Genomic DNA, 19,950 nt, shown 5'->3' with positions numbered 1-19,950 from the left:
TCCCGTTCCCATTGCCATCTCGTTCCCATTCCCGCCCCGTTCCCGTTCCCATTCCCACTCCCTTTCCCGCCCCGTTCCCGCTCCATTTCTCACCGCGGGGCGCATCCTCCTCTCCCGGTGCGCGCCCAGCCCGGCCCGCCGCCGAGCCCCGGCCGTCGCGCTCCCGCGCAGGCGCACTGGGACCACCGTCCGGGACGAGTAACTGCCGGCGGCGCACGGCGTCTCGCGAGAAGTCAATATGTCTGTGCTGGGTAGCGAGACACCTAGCGCGGGGAATTAGCTCAAATGGTAGAGCGCTCGCTTAGCATGCGAGAGGTAGCGGGATCGATGCCCGCATTCTCCAGCTACTTTTCGTGCCCTCGGTCGCCAGCCCACTTCCTGCTTCCAGTGCAAGCCGCAGCTGTAGCGGTTTTACATTTTTAAATTCCTAATATTCTTATTTGCTTCCTTGACATTTTTAAAGACCACAGAATATGCCAAGTTGGAAGGGACCCACAAGGATCATCGAGTCCAACTCTCGGCCCAGCACAGGACACCACAAGAGGCACACCCTGTGCCTCAGAGCGTTTTCCAAATGCTTTTTTAACTCTGTCAGGCTTCGTGCCATGACCACTTCCCTGGGGAGTCCTTTTCAGTGCCCAAAGGAACCTTTGGCTACTATCCAGCCTAAACCTGCCCTGACACAGCTTCAGGCCATTCCCTTGGGTCCTGTCACTGGGCACCAGAGAGAGGACATCAGTGTCTGCCCTTCCTCTTCCCCTCACAAGGCAGCTGGAACTGCACAAGCTCGGCACAGTGGAGGAGTGACCTCACCTGCTCCCCGTACAGCTACACAGATACCTTTGCCCATCCCATGCTTAAGGCAGGCAGAACACTGCCTGTGTATTCCTGGCAATCCAAGAGGGTCTTTTGTTTCTTTACTGAACATTGGACAAGGCCACGACAGTGAGCAGCACCCACTACATCCAGTTCTTCCCACACAGCTCTGGCCCCAGCCCTCTCTCTCTCATCCCACCCAGAGAAGGAAAGCATTTGGAGATCACTTCACTTGGAGGCCTCTGCTAGAGCCAAAACACTTGTTTCTCTTCTGTAAATTTAGGAAAAAATAAAAAAAACCTCAAGGAGTCATTGATGTAGGTGCCATTTATTAAAAAAAAGGTCGAGACCTTGCTCCCTGAATTTATCCAGGTGCAAAGTTCAAGCAAGTGCTTCACATTCTGCTTCTATTCTACTACAACAAGCCACAACAAACAACCAAAAGCTTTTAAAAAAAGAGAAGCTGTTTTTAAAAACTGATGGTGTATCATGGAAAAAAACAGGATTACACTCAACTGGCAGGATTTCCATCCCTACCACAAACTGAACTGGGAATAAAAATTCTGACCACTTTCCTCAGTTACATGCATAAGGAAATTACTTTTCTGGCAAATTTCAATGACAAAGAATGAAATTCAGCTTTCAACTGCTCACCAACCCCAGCCTATACCTGAGGAGACTCCAAAATATCTCACCCCCATGCCTTTGCAGCAAATTCATTCTGATAATCCAAGGAAGAACTGGATTAAAGAGAGGATGCAGTGGGGGTTTTATGGTACAAATCTTATGGGAAGTAGCTGAGGGAACTGGAGTTGTTTAGTCTGGGAAAAATGAAGCTCAGGAGACCCCATCACTTCTACAACTACCTGAAAGGAGTTTTAGTGAGGTGAAGGGGTCTCTTCTCACAGGTGACAAGTTAGAGGATGAGTGGAAATGGCCTCAAGTTGTGTCATGGGAGGTTTAGACAGGATATTAGGAAAAAAACTATTCTCTGAAAGGATGGTCAGGCATTGGAACAGGCTGCCCAGGTTGGAATCCCCATCCTTGGAAGTGTTCAAAAGGCATGTGGATGTAACTCTGGGCTATGGTTTAGTGATGAACACAGTGATGCTGGGCTAATGGATTTACATGATAATTTTGAGGTCTTTCCCAACCATCGCGACTCTAGGATACAAAGTGATTTTTTGGGGCACAAATACCCATGAATTCTCATGGGTATTCTCATAGAGACTAGAGAGAGGTGCCTCTAACTGGCAGAGGAAATCTACTATTCCTTTCTGTAAAAAGGCAGTGCTAACATGCAAACTGAAGTCTGAAACCCAGATAAGTACATGGTTGTTGGGGTTCTTTTCATTTCAAGATTTCATTCTTGCCTTTTAAAGCTGATTTAAACTTACACTTCTGAGTCCTATACAAACTAATGAAATAACCAGCTGTCCCTACAGTGGCCTTCAAAGTTTCAGCAAATTATCCAAGTCTTCCTGTGCAGCAGGATTTAACAGGAAAGTGAAATCCATTGCAGTCTCCAATTTCAACAGCTGCTGCACAGCTGGCATGAAGAGACTGTGCTGTCAAATACACCCTTGTTTCTGCTCTGGTCCTCTCGTTTTTACCTCTAGCTGTGGTCCCATCTCAGCCCTCAACCCCTGCAATGTTTTGGTGACCAAGGGCAACGTCGGCATGAGGGAAAACCAGAGGACCATAAGTCTGGTCAAACTGATGCTGCAGCGCCCTCTGCAGACGGGCAGGCAAACACTGCGGCAGGCTGAGACAGAAGGTGAAGAAAAGCAGGGATGTGAGAAAAATTCCTCTGACAGTACTTTTTCTGCAGGTGTGTTGGTTGATGAACATATCTGGGAAGCTCCATTTTTTGGGGGCTCCATTTTCGCTGGACCCACAGTGAAAGACTGTATCCACAGGGATAAAATATTACACACACACTCACAGAACTATTTCATTATAATCCTCTCCACTCCCTAAACAACAAAACCAGTGCAACATGGAAACAACAGCTTTTCTTTTACAAGAACAAGGCAACCACATCATAACAGTAAGAATTTCCTCCCTAATGGTTTTCTTGTGGGAATCTATAATGAGCTGCCACAGTATGGAACGTCCATATGTGTGTGTGCACACATGCAAGTCAGGGTGAGCTATTGCCTGTATTTGCTGAAAAACCCAAACCTTGCTCAGCCACCTCACTAACGGCTTGCTACCAACACCTGATTATTGACCTCCTTTTATTTATTTTTTTATTATTTTTTTAGCTCCTGAGGCATCAGTTAAGCCACAGTGTCAGGTTCTCCACTCTAGCTCCGCAGATACTTTGCTCCCCAGTGCTTAATCAGCCCACTGACTCTTCAGGAATGACCCAAGTTTTGCGTTTCCTCACCCTACAAAGCCTTACTTCAAGTTTGCACACAAGCTCAAGGAACAAATGGCTTCCATCAATGGATCAAGTAGGATATAAACAAATCACTCACTCACTGCAACAAATGGAGCTGGGCACATGCTTACAACTTGCTGTTTTGATCTCCACAGCTGAATTTATGGAATGAATTTTCTGGTAGGGATCACAGAGTCAAGTTAGAAAAAGATCTGTCACTACTCTTAGAAGTTTATTGTCTTTAATTACCATTAATTATATGCACAGAGGCATCATAAGAGCAGAGAGGACAGAACAGGAAACTGCTACAAGGGGAAGAGGCAGAGTTTTCAGTTTACACTAATGGTCTTAATTTAAGTACTCTTTTGTAAGTTTACTCTAGGGTCTTATGTGCATAAATTTAGTTTTACAATGAAGTCATCTTAAATGCAGAGACACATCTCAATTTCCTCAGATCCCAGCACCTGCACTTCATGCTTTCATGCCAGCTGTGCCCAAAGGCAGCAGGGGCAAGATGGGCATCACCGTGCTCTCTCTCCCTGCTACAAAGACCAAAAGAGGGAGAGGATCTAAAAAAGAGGAGATAAATTTGAATGAACTCAGAAAGGATAATGGGAAACTGGGGTAAAGAGGGGAACACAGGGCAGATGTCATTGCCACACTCCTGAAGGCATCTTTAAGGAATCAGCCTGAGTCTGTACAAATAACCACATGGTTCCATGCCAGGAGACTTCCACTGTTTCTGTGGCAAGACACACACAGGTATTTCTCACTGGTGTGTGCTGTTGGCTTTCTCAGCCCCATTTTGTATCATTTCCTCTGGATCTGTGTGTATCTTGATGAGCAGGATGGCCTGTCCTTCTTGCTGGAAAAAGGGCAATAGATTTTCCCAGAAATGCCTTTTGCTGTCCCTGCAGTGAGGGCAGCCAAAGGGTTGACAGGGAGACAGAAGCACGTAACCTTTTGGCATGGCTATTTGGCCTATGAATCTAATATTTCACCAACACAGACCAGAGTGTATTGGGTGCTTTGCCCAAGGCAGGAGGTCTACAGAAGGCCCACGTGACATGAACCTCTCTGAAACCTCTAACAAACACTAGACTTTGGCCTTTAGAGACTCCTGATAAGTTCAGTGAAGCAGGAACCAAGAGCAGAGAGATGCCAGCAGTGGCTGGATAGGCAATGACACCTTTGCTGCTGGGCTGAATGGCAGGCATCGACTCCAAATTGCCTCATTGACTGGCAGATCTCCTGTCAGCATAAACTTTCTTCCTAACACTGGTGGTCTTCCTGAAACCATCGTGCCAAGCAAAAAGGGCAGAGACATCCTGCACCAGCCCCAGCATCCCCTCCATTTCCTGCCAGGGAGCATCCAACAAACACCAAAGCCAGGAGCTCAGGCCATCCCCAAGATCTTGCCTGTGCTTCAGCAGGTTTCAGGTCAGACCCAGAAGCACAAGGACTATTCTAGCAAATTCTTTGTGTGGATTTTCCTGAGAGGGAATAGGGAAGAGGTGAATTCTTTGGCTTTCAACTCTCTTCTGGGCACTGAGAAAGGTGGTTTTTTGCTCATTGGGCTCTCCTGGTGATTGGTTCCCATGTCCTCCAGGAGAAGGGTAATAAAAGCAGTTGGAGGGAAAGCCTCTAGAGTTTCTCCTGTGGCTCAATAAAGGCTCTGTTTCCCAGGTCATCACTCTACCATCATCTCTGTCAGCATCTGCAGCTACAGGACGGAAAGACAAACCTTCTGCTGCTGGATCATTTGCTGGCTATTGAAACATTAATTCATCATCACACCACTGAGAATGGGGGAAGAAGGAAGGTTACTTCAACCCATAGCTACTGTGCAACGCAGCTGGAGTGATGGCAGCGTTTTCCTTGAGGAGGAGAAGAACCAGTGGGAATTTAGGAGAAGGAGGTATAGGAGTGAGGTCCAGGCTTGCTGCTGAGGGGCAGTTTTAGGGAGACACAACCAGGGCTGTGCCCAAGGGACCCTTTCAGGCAGTGTGAGCATTCAGCTTGTGCAGAAACAGGGAGCTGCCTGTGTCCCAGCCCCTGCTGGGAAGAGGGATGCAGAACCCCCAGGTAAGGTGACAGGTAGGCAGTAATGTGCTCAGCATCACTCCTAGGCCTGGCAGGACAGGCTTGCCTGGAGAATGGAGAGACTACACAAACTCCATCATCTCTACCTACTCTTCAACACTGCGGTGGCCTCATTTTCGGATGGATCCTTCAGTGGCAACTACTCCCTTGCTCTGGGCTAAACCATGGCAAGTGGCCACATGATCCGGTGTGAGAAGTAAAAGCTGCCTCTGTCACCATCAGGAGCTTTTTGCAACATTTGCTTCATCACAAGCCAGACACAATTGTGTGCACAGCGCTTGCTCTGCAAGGCCCTGAAGAGCTGCCACGGGAGGAAAAAAGCCGTCAGAGCCCAAAACTGTTTCCCTCCCTCTAGCAGGCACCGTGTGTACGACAGCAGAGGTTGCGTGGTAACGGCAGCAGGAAGGCGCCAGCTCGGCCCCCTCGCTCCCGCACAGAACCGACAACAGCAAGGTACGTACCGGCGGCAAAGGCGGCTCTGAAACTCCCGAAACTTTCCCTCCTGCTGCCCGGGGAGGAGCACGGAACCATTTTAAAGCCGTGCTTTGTAGGGAAAAGCTGGTTGGGCTTAGTTGAACTGTTGTGTGAGCCAGGGTTATGGGAAGAGGGTGTTGGTAGGAAGAAAAAACTGGGGGAGATGCTGAGATTTTGGGAGTGGAGAGAGGAAGGCAAGTCGGGGTGTTGCCTAGTGCCTCTCGGCACTTCAAAACCTTTCTTTGTTCCGTCTTGTGAAAATCTGAATGAGCTTTTACCGGGGCTAAAACTACCGGGGAACAATAGGGAGGGAGGCAGGGAGTAGCCGGCAGGCGGAGGAGGAAGCGAGCCAAGGAATGACGAATGCCTTCCAGCCCTGACCAAGCGCTGCCACCCTCGCCCTGCCTCGGGCCGGGTGTGGGGACAGCCGCTGGTCACTGGGGTCGGCTGGGGGCGGTGACACGGGGACAGCCCGAGAGGGCAGCAGGCCTGGCACAGCACAGGCCCGGGGCGCCCATCCTCCACTGCTGTCACAGCTCCATTCCAAAGAGCTCAGAGAGAGAGAGAGAGGGGCCTTTGTGCCAGCGACGCGCAGCTCCCTGCCCGGCGTGTTGCACTAATGAGGGAACGCGTCCTGGATAGGACTGGTGACAGGGATAGCGAGCAGGCACTTCCCAGGCCCTCCAAGCTGGCCCCCATGCACAGCTGTCTGTAAACTGGAAGTCAGGGAGACCACTGAGGATATTTTTGTTGTTTCCTGTTCACACAAATCCTGGTTCTGAGCTCCCTGGGGAAGTCCTGTCTCCCCTAGCAGAGACCTTGCCCCGGTGCCTCTGCCCTGGGTGACCTGCCTGCATTCCCATCTTGCTCCAGGTCCTGGCACACAGCAGAGGTTGGTACACTACCTCGTTTTATGTTTGATACTCCCACCCTGTATGCATCCCCTCATTATAGGGATTTCTCCTTCTCCTGCCTTGTTTCCTGTGTATCCCAGTGCTTCTGCACAGGGGGAAGAGCACCAGGGAGATCAGGATGAATGGGGGAAAAAAGGGCAACAGGAGATAGGAGTAAAAGGAAAGGGAGGAAAAGAGGACAAAAATAGAGAAGTTGGTGAGATGAAAAAGAGGAAATTCAGAGTAAGAGGAGAGATAGCAGAAAAAAGGAGGGTAGAAAAAGGAACGAAAGGGAAGGAACGAAAGGGAAGGAAGGAAGGAAGGAAGGAAGGAAGGAAGGAAGGAAGGAAGGAAGGAAGGAAGGAAGGAAGGAAGGAAGGAAGGAAGGAAGGAAGGAAGGAAGGAAGGAAGGAAGGAAGGAAGGAAGGAAGGAAGGAAGGAAGGAAATGAGAGGAAAATAGAAAGCAAAAAGGGAAAAAGAAAAAAATAAGTGAGGAAAAAGGAAGGAAGGAGATATGAAGGAAACAGATAAAGGAGAGTGGAGGGGGAAAGAAAGAAGGGGAAAGAGAGAAAGAAGGTCAGAAAAAAGGAGGAGAGGGAAGCAAGGAGAAGTCAGGAAAAATTAAGAAAGGGAAAGACAAATGGAAAAGAGAGGAGAAAGGGTGTTAGATGTCAGAGAGGGCAGGAAAAAAGGGAGAGGGGGAAAACAGAGGGAAAAGAGGAAGAAAAAGGGAGAGAAAGAGGAAAAGGGGGAAGAAAGGGGAAAAAGGGGAGGAGGGACAGATCCTGCTCCTCCCCGCCGCGATACGAGGCGGAGCCGGGCCGGAGCCGGCGGCAGCTGCGCGGTGGTGGCACGGCGGTAGGAGCTGGGGAGCCGGGCCGGGCCGGGCCGGAGGGAGCAGGGAGGGGAGAAAGCCTGGGAGGGAGAAGCGCTGCTGGCGGTGCGGGAGGCGGCGGAGCGGGGGGAACCGGGTAGGGGCGGCGGCGGTGGCTGCGGTGCCCCGGGATAGGACCGGGCCGCTGCCCGGGACCTCGAACGGGATCCCCCCTTGGCTCGCAGGAAGGTGCAGAACTCGGGGCCGGGGGAAGAACCCTTTGTCGATCGGGGCGGGGGTAGAACGGGAGAGTGCCCGAGCGACGCGGGGAGGGAGGGCTGTGACAGTCCGGCTGCCACTGTCCCCTCGCGTGTCGCCGCTGGCCCCGATCCCCATCACCCCGCGACACGTGGGGCTGTGGTGCGATCCTACGGAGGCCGTGGGCCGGGATTCCCGGCAGCGCTCGCGTTGGGAAGGGAAGGGAGCGGCCGAGCGCGTCCCGAGCTCCCGATGCCGCTGGCGCCGTGTCCCGGTCCGGCCGCCGCTGCCGAGCGCCGCCCCGCCCCACGTGGGTGCCGCGTTTGTTGTGGGCGCGCCCTGACGGCAGCGCTGGCACCGGGCCGGCCGCCGGGAAACGCCACTTTGGGATCCCCGCGATGCTACGGGACTGCGAGGAGGGAAGACGATGGGAGCTGCCTGCAGCTCACATTCCGATGGGATAGCTCAGGGATTATTTCTTTTTCATGCCCCGTAGTCTGAGTCATGCTGGGCAAACCAGCCGACCAAGGCTGCATTTTGTCACTTACTACAGCGCTGCCTTTAACTGCTCCCTTGTAGACTAAACCTAGGGCTCAGCCTTGGCATGCTTTTGTGCACGTTTGTCTGGAGCTGTTCTGCACAGCACTCTGTTTACATCACTTCAGAAATGCAGTTTGCAGACAAAAAAAAAAAAAAAATCTGCTTACCAGCTTCTCTGTACTTGGATTTGCCCAACCAGAGTGGTGTTTCAAACCTTGGATATCAATTTATGGAGGAACACTTCTCCCATCGATGCAAGTTCCACTTCTCACATACAGACACATGTCCAGCAGGATTTTTAATTTGAGCCCAGGTAGTTCTCATGCTCATCATCCTCATTCACCCAAATTCTCTCAAAAATACCCCAATTTTAAGTACAGTTGAGGGTCCACAGTGGGTCAGGTGTCCCACGCTGGTGGAACTGGTGTCTGTGTGGCTCAGCAGTGCAGTAGTGAGTAGCACCAGTGTCTCTGTAAAGCTCCTTCTGGTTAAGCTCCCTTGGAGGGGGAAGGGGAATGTCTTATTCTCATACAAGCAGCCTCCAGATAACAGGCTTTTGCCATATCTCTTGAGGATTCCTCTCAGAGGAAGGCCTTCCCAAGTCCCAGACAAAACCATTCCAACTCTCCTGACCTTGTACTGGTGTTTGCAGGCTTTGGAAAATTATAATCTGTCCCCTTTGCACAGTATGGCTCATGGCTGAGAGCTGGGGGGGATTGAAGAACATTGCTGCTTCTCAGTCAATTAAAAAAAAGTGATTTTATTTTGTTTTTATTTTCAGGTCTTATCTCAGCTGTCAAAATGGAGCTTGACATCCAGTGTGAAGAGATGAGCCCATCTAGATGGGCTGAACTTCTGACCACAATGAAATCCTGCAAAACCATCAGGTAAGTAAAGTGTTGTGTATTCTCTCTTTTGAGTAAGAACTGTTGCGTTTCTCTCCTGTGCTTTTCATCTTCAGAACTGTTTGACCTGGAACTTAGAAATTGCACAGCAACAGGAATGAGTCTACCTATTTTTGTCCAGAAAGTTAATTTAAAGGGTGGATAAATCCCCATCCTCTTGCAAAGCTTTATCAACTACAGATAAATATCCTTTGTTATGAAGTAATGTTGCCCTGTTTCTTGGTGTGCCATAGGGCTCAGCTAGGTAATGTGATTTAAATATTTGACCACCATTTTGGTTATTCTGCTTTTGCCTCTCAAGAGGGGGAAGACATCTCTCTGTGCTTATTGGGTTGCACATTCTTTGGGTTGCAGGCTTGATGCTGTCAAGTGATTTTGGCTTCAGTAGTCAGGTACAAGCCGTGTGCCATCAGCTTTTAATTCTTCACTTGACCTTCAGAAGTACCAGCCTTGTTTGTTGAGCAAACAATGGGAGGGAACCATCTCCTGGGGTCTAAGGTGTAGGACAGGGCCCAGAAGAGTTGCTACTGCAATCTTTTCCCTCTGCTGTTTGGGAATTCACACTTCATGGGATGGCATCATCCTGCTGGGGCTGGAGAGGAGGGGCCACTTCATGCCAGCAGTGCCTCGGAGGGCATTGGATATGGTGAGGGCAACTTCCTTTTGTTTTGCAAAGCAGGCAGAGCTTCATGGGCCTGGCCTTGACTTCCCAAGGCCTGCCTTGGGTGGCAGAAAGCAGTGGGATGGTTGTCTCCTGGCACAGGCTGGGCTGCTCCAGAGGCAATGGATAAGGCTGACTGCTGCAGGGGTTATTTCATCAGTGTTGAGCATGATCCCATTGGAATCCATGTCTTCTTGCTGGGGGAGGGAAGGAGAACCCTCATAGAGCCTCAGTTTCCTACTGTTGTGTAAGGAGAAATGACCAGGCAACTTTTGGCACTCCTGGCTGTGGCTGTGCCTGGGGCTGTATGGTTCTCAATGGCACCTTCTTATTGCTCTGTGTCTTTTCTGCCTCCCTCTATACCTCCCCTGGCTGTCCTGTGCTCCTTTCCTTGGCTCTCCTTTCAATTAAATTCATCCTCATCAATTCAGCAGTACCTAGAAGAATGCTCATATCCCGTGGGGGAAGCTGCTGCCAAACTGCAAACTCAGGGTTTGTGTGCTGAGATTCCTGCTGGAGGGAGATGGTGCAAACCAGCATGGCTCACCTGCAAGACACCAACCTGCTGATGAACGTCTCTGGGCTGGCTGCAGTTCTCAGTGCAGAACCAGTCTGACACCTGTAAGCTGGCAGGTGGTTTGTCACTGTCACTGTTTTAGTGGAGGCACATTCCTCCTGTAGGAGGATGATTTGTGCCCGCTTCTGTGCAGCACAGAGGAGGAGCAAGGCTTGGGAAGCTGCCCTCCAGCCCATCCTGTGGTGCAGCCCAGAACACATCTTGGTTTGACCCAGCAGGCCCTGCACATACTATGGAGGCATCCCAGGAACTGCAGGAGCATTGCCCACTCTGCTTTCATGAGCAGTGCTCCAGCCCGGGAGAGCAGAGCAACTCTGAGGACTGAAGTTCCCCTTCTGTCCTTGTCTTTCAGGTTGGATGACTGCAATCTCTCCAGCAGTAACTGCGAGGATCTCTCTTCCATCATCAATACAAATCCATCCCTCACAGAGCTGAAGCTGAACAACAATGAGCTGGGAGATGAAGGTGTTGAATACCTTTGTAAAGGGTTGCTGACCCCAAGCTGTAGCCTACAGAAGTTATGGTAAAGCTCCCCTGATTGTCTTGCTCTATCATGCTGTCACAGATGAGTGTTTTGAGGTCTCTTTAAGAATCAAAGGCAGGTTTAATATAAAAGTGAAAGCACAACAATTTGTTGACAAAGTTCACTCTACTACTTACTAGATGGTTAAAGCACAGAGAGAAAAAGCAAACAAAAAACTAAAGTCAATAACCAATGTCAACTGAAGAATTATCTACATGGAGGCTGGGAGAAGGGGGAAGGGTGAGGGCAGGAAAGGGTGAATAAAGAAGACAGTCCTTTTGAATTTCAAGGTTCAGAATCTCTGCTAAACTGAGTTCTGGACTGGACCAATACTTTTAGGCCTAAAAGTTTTAACAGCACTTAAACTTAACAGCACTTCATTAATAGCTTGGGTTAAACAATTTAACAAAGGTTCATACAGAATTTACTATAATGCAACAGTAACTCACAGGCCTAACTTACATATCTAAAGTACTTAATAATCTAGGACAATAACAGTCACAGTCCATTTGCTACAGTATATTCCCACTCACAAGCAAACAAACCTAAAGGAGTATGTACAAGGTGCTCACCTGTGGAAAATTCCCCTCAAATTCAACGAAGGACTCACATCAGGTGCCTTTGAGGTTGAGCTTTGGGGAGTGGGGGTGTCAGCCCAGGATCTGTCATTGTTCAGTGATCCTCAGAATGCAGCAAACTGGAGGGTTCCCTGGCTCTGGGAGGCATTTTATGGAGGCACCCCACCACATTATAGCATTAGCGGGCTTCCCTCAGCAACCCTGGTGCAGGAGCTGTAGTCAGAGCCAGTAGCTGCTGCCTCTGCTCCTCAGAAGCCCTCAAAGAGGGCTTCTGCCTTCTCTGTTCAGCATCTCTTCTGCAGGGTACAGGACTCTTCCAGCTCCTGAGAGAAATCTGGGATCCTCAGAACACTAACTTGTAAGAATAATATGAGTTTTGGTTCAGATATTGAAGTCCCTGTGGCGCCTGCAATGAGGAGTCAGGCAAATAGGAAGAAAGTTGACTGTGAAGATGATGAAACTGCAGCTCTCTGATGGATCTTCAAGAAGTAACTGTGGTACTCTGTACTGGAAGACTTAAATAATTTTTCACAGAGTTTGCCCTAGGCTTTAGATTTCTCCATATGCTCACGTAACAGCCTGGGGTTTTCAGTTCTGCAGAAAAACATTGTCCATTTTTGGTGTTGTGATAAGGTGCCTTAAATAAAAGAGAAATCATATAAAAAGGAAATAAAAGGAAGAAGAATATAAAGAGGAATGAATAAGAGGAATAAGAGGAATTAAAAGAGCAAGTCAAACCTCCCTGCACAACATCTCTCTATTGCTCCAAAGTCTTATCCAATAATTCTATAAACAACCCATAGCAATATCAGCACAGTTCCTATGCTACGTCTCCAAGCCTGAGTGCTGAAGGATCAACTTCATAGATCCTTCTTGTACTATACCATTAAACTAAATTATATCCATGGTTGGATGAGATTTTAACTTCTACCAACTCTGGATCACATTTCTAGAGGGGGCAAGAAATCATGAGATGCCTTTGCTTTATCTCTGGGGTCAGCCTCCTGATATTTAAACCACTTCTATAAGTGGTTTAGGGTGAATCCGTATTCTGCTGGAGATGCTGTATGAGTGATTACTCTGAAGGAAGCATGCAAGCTATTGTTTATGGCACAGGTGTAGTAGATAAAATATTATGGCACACCTGCAAAATAATGGTACTAACCTGGACAAACCACTTCCACACCATCAGAGCTGTGTTGTCCTTTCTGAGCTCCAACCTCAGCAAATAAAGCTCTCTTGAGAAGAACCTCTGTAATTCTGAGTGCATTTCCCTCTCTCCTGCAGGCTGCAAAACTGCAACCTGACGAGTGCCAGCTGTGAGACCCTGCGCTCCGTCCTCAGTGCCCAGCCATCCCTGACAGAGCTGCATGTAGGGGATAACAGGCTGGGAACTGCTGGAGTGAAGGTGCTGTGCCAAGGCATGATGAACCCCAGCTGTAAGCTGCAGAAGCTGCAGTAAGTAGTCACTGGGCTTTTTCAGTCATCACACATGCTTGCTTTTCCCTTGACACAAGCAGGAGTTTTGCTGCCAGGTGCGGATTTGTTCTTGTTTTACCTGAAATTGTCATACTTATTCATGCAGGTGGATCTTGTGGGTGTAGAAGTCAGGTGTCTGTTCCCATAGGCTTTGTTTAGCCCTTCTGGCAGTGGTGGCTGCAAAAGCAAGACCTCTCAGATGCCCAGGAAACATCAGATTCTGCTGCCCTTGGTCCTTGTTTCATGACTGAGCAGGACCTGGGTGTATTTGCAGCCCCCCAGCTCCCCCTGGGCAGGCCCAGAGTTGAGGCTCTTGATGGTGTTGCAGTGCAGAGCCCAGCCCTGTGCTCCAAGCTGCCTGTACACTGATTCATTAGAGGCCTAGTGTAAAAATTGGTCTTGCTAGGGTCCTCTGGGATCTAGTTTAAGAATTAATGCTTCCTGAAATGAGCAGAGAGATGCTGTTAAAAGCTTTTTACAACAAACAGCAGTTATGTCTGGTTTATGCATTGCCTGATCTCAACTCACATTGGCATGTTTTCTGCCCTGGCTAACACACACCAGGCTCAGCTGATTGTTGTTGGTAGCAGAATGTGTAAGGAGGGTTGTCTTTTTGCCTGGACTTCTTTTCTTCTTGCAGGCTGGAGTACTGTGAACTCACAGCTGATATTGTGGAAGCTCTCAATGCTGCTCTGCAAAGCAAGCCCACCCTGAAGGAGCTCAGCCTGAGCAACAACACGCTGGGAGATACAGCTGTGAAGCAGCTGTGCCGGGGCCTGGTGGAGGCAAGCTGCAACCTGGAGCTACTACAGTAAGGAAGAGCTGCTCATCTCCAGTGGCAGCTAGTGCTGCTGCTAGTCACACCATCCCTAGACAGGAAAAATTGTTGTCAGGAGTGTTTGAAATGTAGGCCAGATTTTTGGCTGGCTCAGATTTATGTAACTGGAAACTGCACATAAAGGTCTGGGGCTTTCAGTTTTGGGGTTTTTGGCACTCCAGGTTAAACCACCACTTACTAAGGGAGACTGCTCACCTGTGTCTCAGAGCAGAGGAACAATCACCCTCAGTGGCTCTAGTTCTTAAACTGGAATTACCAGCCTGTTGAGTATACTTATTCAGAGCCCTTTTTTGCTACAAAACAAAGGTGCTGGGTTTGGCCTCATTTCTGTGGTAAAGCCCATGAAGGACTTTCTGGGAAAAGCACAATTCATTTTATCTTGCCCCTGAGGTTCAGCAGGGGTTGGCTCAGCAGGGACTCACTGTGTGATGCTGCCAAAAGTTCCTCTTAAAAAGGATAACTGATAAAAAGGGAAGTTTGGCAGGAATGATCCTTGCATTAATGCATATGAATGGCTGGGTCAAAGTGCCCTGCAGCCTCATGAAATGCAGGAGCAGTGTGTTGCCTCACCCAGACTCCCATCTTGGATACCTGTATCTTCTCTTAACCTTGCAGGATGTAGCAGTGCCTGGCTGAGCTGCACTGGTTTGCAGCAAAGACCCTTCCCAGTCTGAACTGGGGTATTGGGGTGTATCTAACATGGGTGGGTCTGGAGCAGCAACTCCAACTGTGCTTTTTCCTGCAGCCTGGAGAACTGTGGCATAACCAGTGACAGCTGTATGGAGATTAGTGCTGTTCTCAGGAACAAGTCATCTCTGATGGATCTTTCTGTGGGGGACAACAAGATCGGGGACTCCGGTCTGGCTCTGCTGTGCCAGGGACTGATGCATCCTAGCTGCAAAATCCAGAAGTTGTGGTAAGGGTGGGCAGAGGTTTCTTATATCCCTTCTGCAGCCTCTGAGGTTTAGGCTGTGCTGCTGGTTTGCTCCAAAGTGGAAATTTTTCATTTACCCTTCGTGATAAAAAAAAAAAAGTCTCAGCTGCAAATCAGTTAATTCCCAAAAGCTGGGTGGAGAACACCATGAACAAGTAGGACCACACTGAAATTGCTTGGATCAAATTCTGGTGAGAGGGCAAATTGAAGTTTATGATGACATTGTCTTGGCTTCCAGTTGAGTTAGCTGTCTACTAGAGTTGCATATTTCTGTTTCTTTTTTCATGTGTTACAAGCAGAACTTTTGGTGCAGCAAGTGGAAAGTAAGGAAAGGAGGAAGCTGTGTGATATGATGTATGAAAGCATACAAGAAAATAAGACAATGTAACCAAAAATTCAGAATACTAAAACAGGACTCTGTTTTCTAATCTCAGTCATTCTTGGGAGAAAATAACATTTTGTTCTTCCCTGCAGGTTATGGGATTGTGATCTCACAAGTGCTAGCTGTAAAGATCTCTCCAGACTCATCAGTACAAAGGAGACCCTCACAGAGATCAGTCTGATAGACAATAACCTGAGAGACTCAGGGATGGAAATGCTCTGTCAGGCACTCAAGGATCCCAAATCTAAACTTCAGGAGCTATGGTGAGCTGCTGTCAAGTTTCACATATCTGCTGCCTTCTTTGGAGGCCTCACTGAAGAAAGATGTAAGGTGAAGTAATGCCCACCCACATAGATCCCCAGTTGTGATGGTTCCATAAGCAACTCCTGCTGGTTGTTATTGAAAGGATTTACAGAGTTAAAAAGGGCTTTTCTAGACTTAAAGACTTTAAAAGGATTTGTATTTCTAAACTCAGACACTTTGAAGATGTGCCCCATCACAGTTATCCTGTTACAACTGAAAGGAGACCAAGCACCACTTGCAGAGCTTCTAATTAATTGTTTTATCATGCAGCAAATGACAGTTAAGAGACTTTTGAAGTCTGAAAGGCCTGATGAAATAGCAAAATGAGTGCTGTGATCAGATATCTCAGGTTCTCCACTGGAGCTAAACTCTCTCACTAATGAGACAAAAGAAAGCTCTAGTGACATTAAACAATTCTCATCATCCTGTCCTATTAACTGTCCTACCTTTTAGGCTGGGATGGTCTAGGAGGGGAAATTTGTTCTTTCACTTAGAACCTGAATTTTCCTACATTGCAGATTCAGCTCTTGCCCTCAGCTGGGTTCTTGCCCTGGTGGCCAGGAAGTCAATGGGGTGCTTCAGGAGTGCACAGTGGAGCCACCAGTGACTGTTAGAGGAGCACACTTCATCCTTCTTTGTGCCTGTGCTTCTTGGGCAGGTGCCTTTCCTAGGTGCATGCTCCAAGACAGACATCCCACATAAAGAGTAGGAGAGGTGCTGCCTAGAAAGGACTGAGCAGACAGGCATTGAGAGGAATACAGTGATTGCAGGAAAGCCCTGGCTCCTCTGTTCCCACTGTCTGGGCTCCTGTTAAATAAATGTAAAGAAGTGAACGGTGCCTGGTAGTCTCTAGGTGACCCACCTAGATCTCATCTCACTTTTGCCTTGCAGGGTTAGGGAGTGTGGGCTCACCACTGCTTGCTGCAAGGCTGTCAGCTCTGCCCTCAGCACCAACAAGCACCTGAAAGTACTGCACATAGGTGAGAACAAGCTGGGAGATGCAGGTGTGGAACTCCTGTGTGAAGGGCTGATGCACCCCAACTGCAACATCCAGTCCCTCTGGTAAGGTGCACTCTCAGAAGTTGTCTTCTCTCTTGCTGTCTGAATTCACCCTTTGTCTTCTACTTCCATGGTCCTTATGGGTGCCAGCACAAGTGCTGGTCCAGCCTCACTAGAAGGAGCAGGCAGCCAGCTGGAGCATCACCTCCAGCCCTGGGGTGGTATTTGCCTTCCCCATGAGCCTGTTCCCTTCCCAGCTGGGCCCAGCTCTGGGCTGTGTGATGCTCAGTGCTTGTTCTCTCCATGCTGTTGGACAGAAGCCAGAGCTGTGCTCTGATGCCTGAATTCACAGTGAGCGAGTGAAGCAGATGGGTCATGGGAGACATCAGTAAGACTTACAAGTCTGTCCCAGAAAGTGTCTTTTGACCACTTAAAGCTACTTGGTCATCAACTGAGAGGCCTCAGTTGCCTTCTTTAGAGGGGTGCAAGTCTCAAGTATAGTGATAAGAGAAGATGATGCATGATGGTGAATTTGGGAATAACTTCAGTGGCTTCCTCCTGTGCCCATAGCCACACACTGTTATGCTTTAGGGAGCCCTTTGAGGTGTTCAGCAGTCACCACGAGGGCAGCTGTCTCTGTGGCAAGACCACAGGCCAGCCCCTGCTGATGTCACAGAGATGCCATCTTTGCCAGGATCTCTGGTCCATGTTGGGGATGTCCACACGTGCTGCCCAGGTGTGGGCAGGGTTTCCTGGAGCCAGGGCTCACTGTGCTGGCCTCTATCCCTCTCCCTGCAGGCTGGGGAACTGTGACCTGACTGCAGGCTGCTGTGCCACCCTCGCCACCGTCATGGCCACCAAGCAGTGCCTCACTGAGCTGGACCTCAGCTACAACCCTCTGGAAGATGAAGGCATCAGGAAGATCTGTGAAGCCTTGAAGAAGCCCAGCTGCAATGTGCAGCAGTTAATGTGAGTGATGGTGGTAGCCCTGGCAGGGGTGGGAGGCCGCTGCTGGTCAGGGACTAAGGGGGTCCTGGGCTGTAAAGGCAATTTCTGGCTGCTCTTAAAGCTAGAAGGGCCTTTCCTGGCATATGACCTTCCCATACTAGCCAGTTGTGCATCTGACTCTTCCCTTAACAGGAGGATGCTCACTAAATCTCACTTGCCTTTTTGTTTTGGTGTAGTTTGTATGACATTTTGTGGAGTTCTGAAGTGGATGATGAACTGAGAACATTGGAAGAGTCCAAGCCTGAAGTGAAGATCATTTCATGAGTGGTGACTGCCTGCAGAACAACGTCAAAGCAACATCCTCTTCTTAATCTGAACTTTCCATACGTAAAACTAATTAACTTAATAGGGAATTTTCTTGTACCAAAACCATTTGTGGATTCCCTGAGTGGGTGTCTGGGGAGCTGATCAGCCTTCTCTGCGTCTCTGGATGTGCTAACTGTGAGACTCATGAAAGCTGCAGCATCACCAGCCTTGAAATAAACAATTACTGTCTTGTAGAAGTGGGTCTCTAGCCCTTAGGAGCTCTTTAATCCTATAATCCCTTCTAACTAATTAGTTGGGCTTTAAAGAGAGCTCCTTCCCAAGGCAAGAGAACTACCCACTGGATTGTTACTGGGTGGTGCTTTTGATAGGTCTCTGGGGAAGGCTTTCAAAAAAACCTAAATGTTTTTAATCTAAAATTGAGCTCTCCCCTGTTTTTCCCTAAAAGAGTTCTTGGAAAAGCAGTGGTGGCCAAGGCACTAGAGAAAAAAGAAATGAGCAGCTGTTCAGCTGTGCAATGTCAAAATTCATATCCTTTGAAAAGTGATTTTCCTACAAACAAAAGATGCTGTGTGCATTTCTGCTAGTATGGGAAATGATTTAATGATTGATATGTTTGATCTGGCAAAGAGTAGTTCTACAGGAACTTTATACTTAATTTTTCTACTTATAAAAATAAATATATCTGTATATTTCTCCTTTAAGACCAATGTAGTTATTTGTGAACTGCAACACTACCAACACCTTGTTTGTTTTTGGTAAGTCCCTAGCTGAAACATGCCAGGAGTTGATCTTAGTCAAGGCTTTAGGTAAAGAACAAGCCTAGAAGACATTTCAGTTTTCAGGGGACACTGGGGTTTCATGCCCAGAGTTGTAACAAACCCTTGTTCCAACAGAAAATGCAGCTGCTGCACACCTAAACCACAAAAGAATGAATATGGATTTAAAAAGATACAAGGCAAGCCTGGCATTGTCCTTGGCTGGCCTTGCAGGATGAATGCCAAAAAAATTCCATTCCCTAATGCGTCTTCCTGGAGTGGTCACTTGGTGTTTCCTTCACTGGCAAATTCTGTGTGGCACCTAAGGGGTAAAGGTGTTCTCTAGGCTTTGCTTTTTGCTGCTCACATTCATCTTGTAGAGGTCACAGCTGGCTTTTCTTTGTCCTAGAAGATTTGACCCTAACAGTTTCTACAGTAGCCTTCACAAACCTAAAATGGTGCATGAGAAATAGTTTACTTGTGTCTTCAGGCAGGTGTGAAGGACAGGATTTGTTTTTTTCCCTAAAGGCATTTCTCTCATAGCTGCCCAAAATGCTAAAAACCCACTCCTTTTGGCTTTGGTCTTCTCCATGAATTAAAAACTTACCTATTCTAAGGGGCTCAAAAACAGGCTTTTCAGTTCATGGTCTCTCCTGGATTTGGCATGCACAGATGCCCAGATTAATTTCATGCTGGGGGAGAACACAGGGCTCCAAAGAGTAAAGAGGTGTGTAGGGAGAGCCAGAAAAATCAGGCATCTGGGAGGGTGTAAAACCAGCCCTGTAAAAAGACACAGCAAACAGAAGTGGATTTTCCCCATCCTGGCTACCCGAGGGGGGGGGCACTCTGCTCTTGCACTGCAGCTGCAATGCCTGGAAATGGCTCCTGTTCCTCCCCTCAGCAGATGAACATTGGGAAGTGTCTGCTGCCACCATGGCTGCACTGGGGCATTCAGCCTGGCACAGCCTGCTTCCACCAGGGGTGAAATCCACGCCTGCCTTTATCCCAGAGTGGCTTTGCATTTCCTCCAAGAACGCAGACAGAACTTGGAAAAGTCTTCGCAGCAAATGCCACAATGCACAAATGGCAGTCTCTCCTGCTGCCAGCCACAGCAAGGAAAACCACAAGAGCCATATTTTGCTTCCTCATGAGCTCAGGGCATCTCAGGCCAGGCCAGCCTGGTAGAGCTCTACAGTTCCCCCAGGACAGGGATAAATCTGTGCACTCAGAACCTCTGCTGTGCTTTAAGACAACCTCAGGTCCTGTGCTTGGCTCTAAAATGCAGGTAGAAATCCCAGGAACTGGGAGCAAGCCATAGTAGCAAGAGATACTTGTGCTCATGAACAAGGCTCAAGCAAGGATTTCTATTCCTAAAAACTTTCTTTTTTGTTCATCTATTTGTTAGTCCAGCTCACTTCCCTGACAAACCTTGTCACAACTGTGAACTTGGGAGAGC

The 19,950-nt window shown here is 48.5% G+C and overlaps 2 protein-coding genes and 1 non-coding gene across 6 annotated transcripts in view; 2 read left to right on the top strand and 1 right to left on the bottom strand.

Moving 5' to 3' along the window:
* Positions 1-242, bottom strand: part of LOC102070849 (uncharacterized) — an 82,539-nt gene extending 82,297 nt beyond the window's left edge. The window contains exon 1 of the mRNA XM_074543252.1: positions 94-242. The gene's annotated coding sequence lies outside the window, so the exon portion shown is untranslated. The remainder of the gene's footprint in view (positions 1-93) is intronic.
* Positions 243-270: 28 nt separating this feature from the next.
* On the top strand, positions 271-343 carry TRNAA-AGC (transfer RNA alanine (anticodon AGC)). The gene has a single exon. It is a non-coding gene; the product is annotated as a tRNA-Ala (tRNA).
* A 5,258-nt stretch (positions 344-5,601) lies between these two features.
* On the top strand, positions 5,602-18,440 carry RNH1 (ribonuclease/angiogenin inhibitor 1). Of its 4 annotated transcripts, none has more exons than XM_005491617.4 (10): positions 5,602-5,758; positions 9,067-9,172; positions 10,781-10,951; positions 12,817-12,987; positions 13,649-13,819; positions 14,592-14,762; positions 15,255-15,425; positions 16,357-16,527; positions 17,263-17,433; positions 17,649-18,440. In XM_005491617.4, exons 2-10 carry the CDS (start codon positions 9,087-9,089, stop codon positions 17,734-17,736), a joined length of 1,371 nt encoding a protein of 456 aa, XP_005491674.1. In that variant the 5' UTR covers positions 5,602-5,758; positions 9,067-9,086; the 3' UTR covers positions 17,737-18,440. The 4 variants fall into 4 exon arrangements, with proteins under 4 accessions (XP_005491674.1, XP_014125738.1, XP_074399352.1 ...); XM_014270263.3 differs by lacking the exon at positions 5,602-5,758 and adding an exon at positions 5,782-6,671; XM_074543251.1 differs by lacking the exon at positions 5,602-5,758 and adding an exon at positions 7,456-7,531.
* Positions 18,441-19,950: the final 1,510 nt, after the last annotated feature.

The sequence above is a fragment of the Zonotrichia albicollis genome, chromosome 6 (assembly GCF_047830755.1).
Source record: "Zonotrichia albicollis isolate bZonAlb1 chromosome 6, bZonAlb1.hap1, whole genome shotgun sequence".
In the NCBI taxonomy this organism is placed as follows: domain Eukaryota; kingdom Metazoa; phylum Chordata; class Aves; order Passeriformes; family Passerellidae; genus Zonotrichia; species Zonotrichia albicollis.
This window is presented reverse-complemented; position numbering and strand designations above follow the sequence as displayed.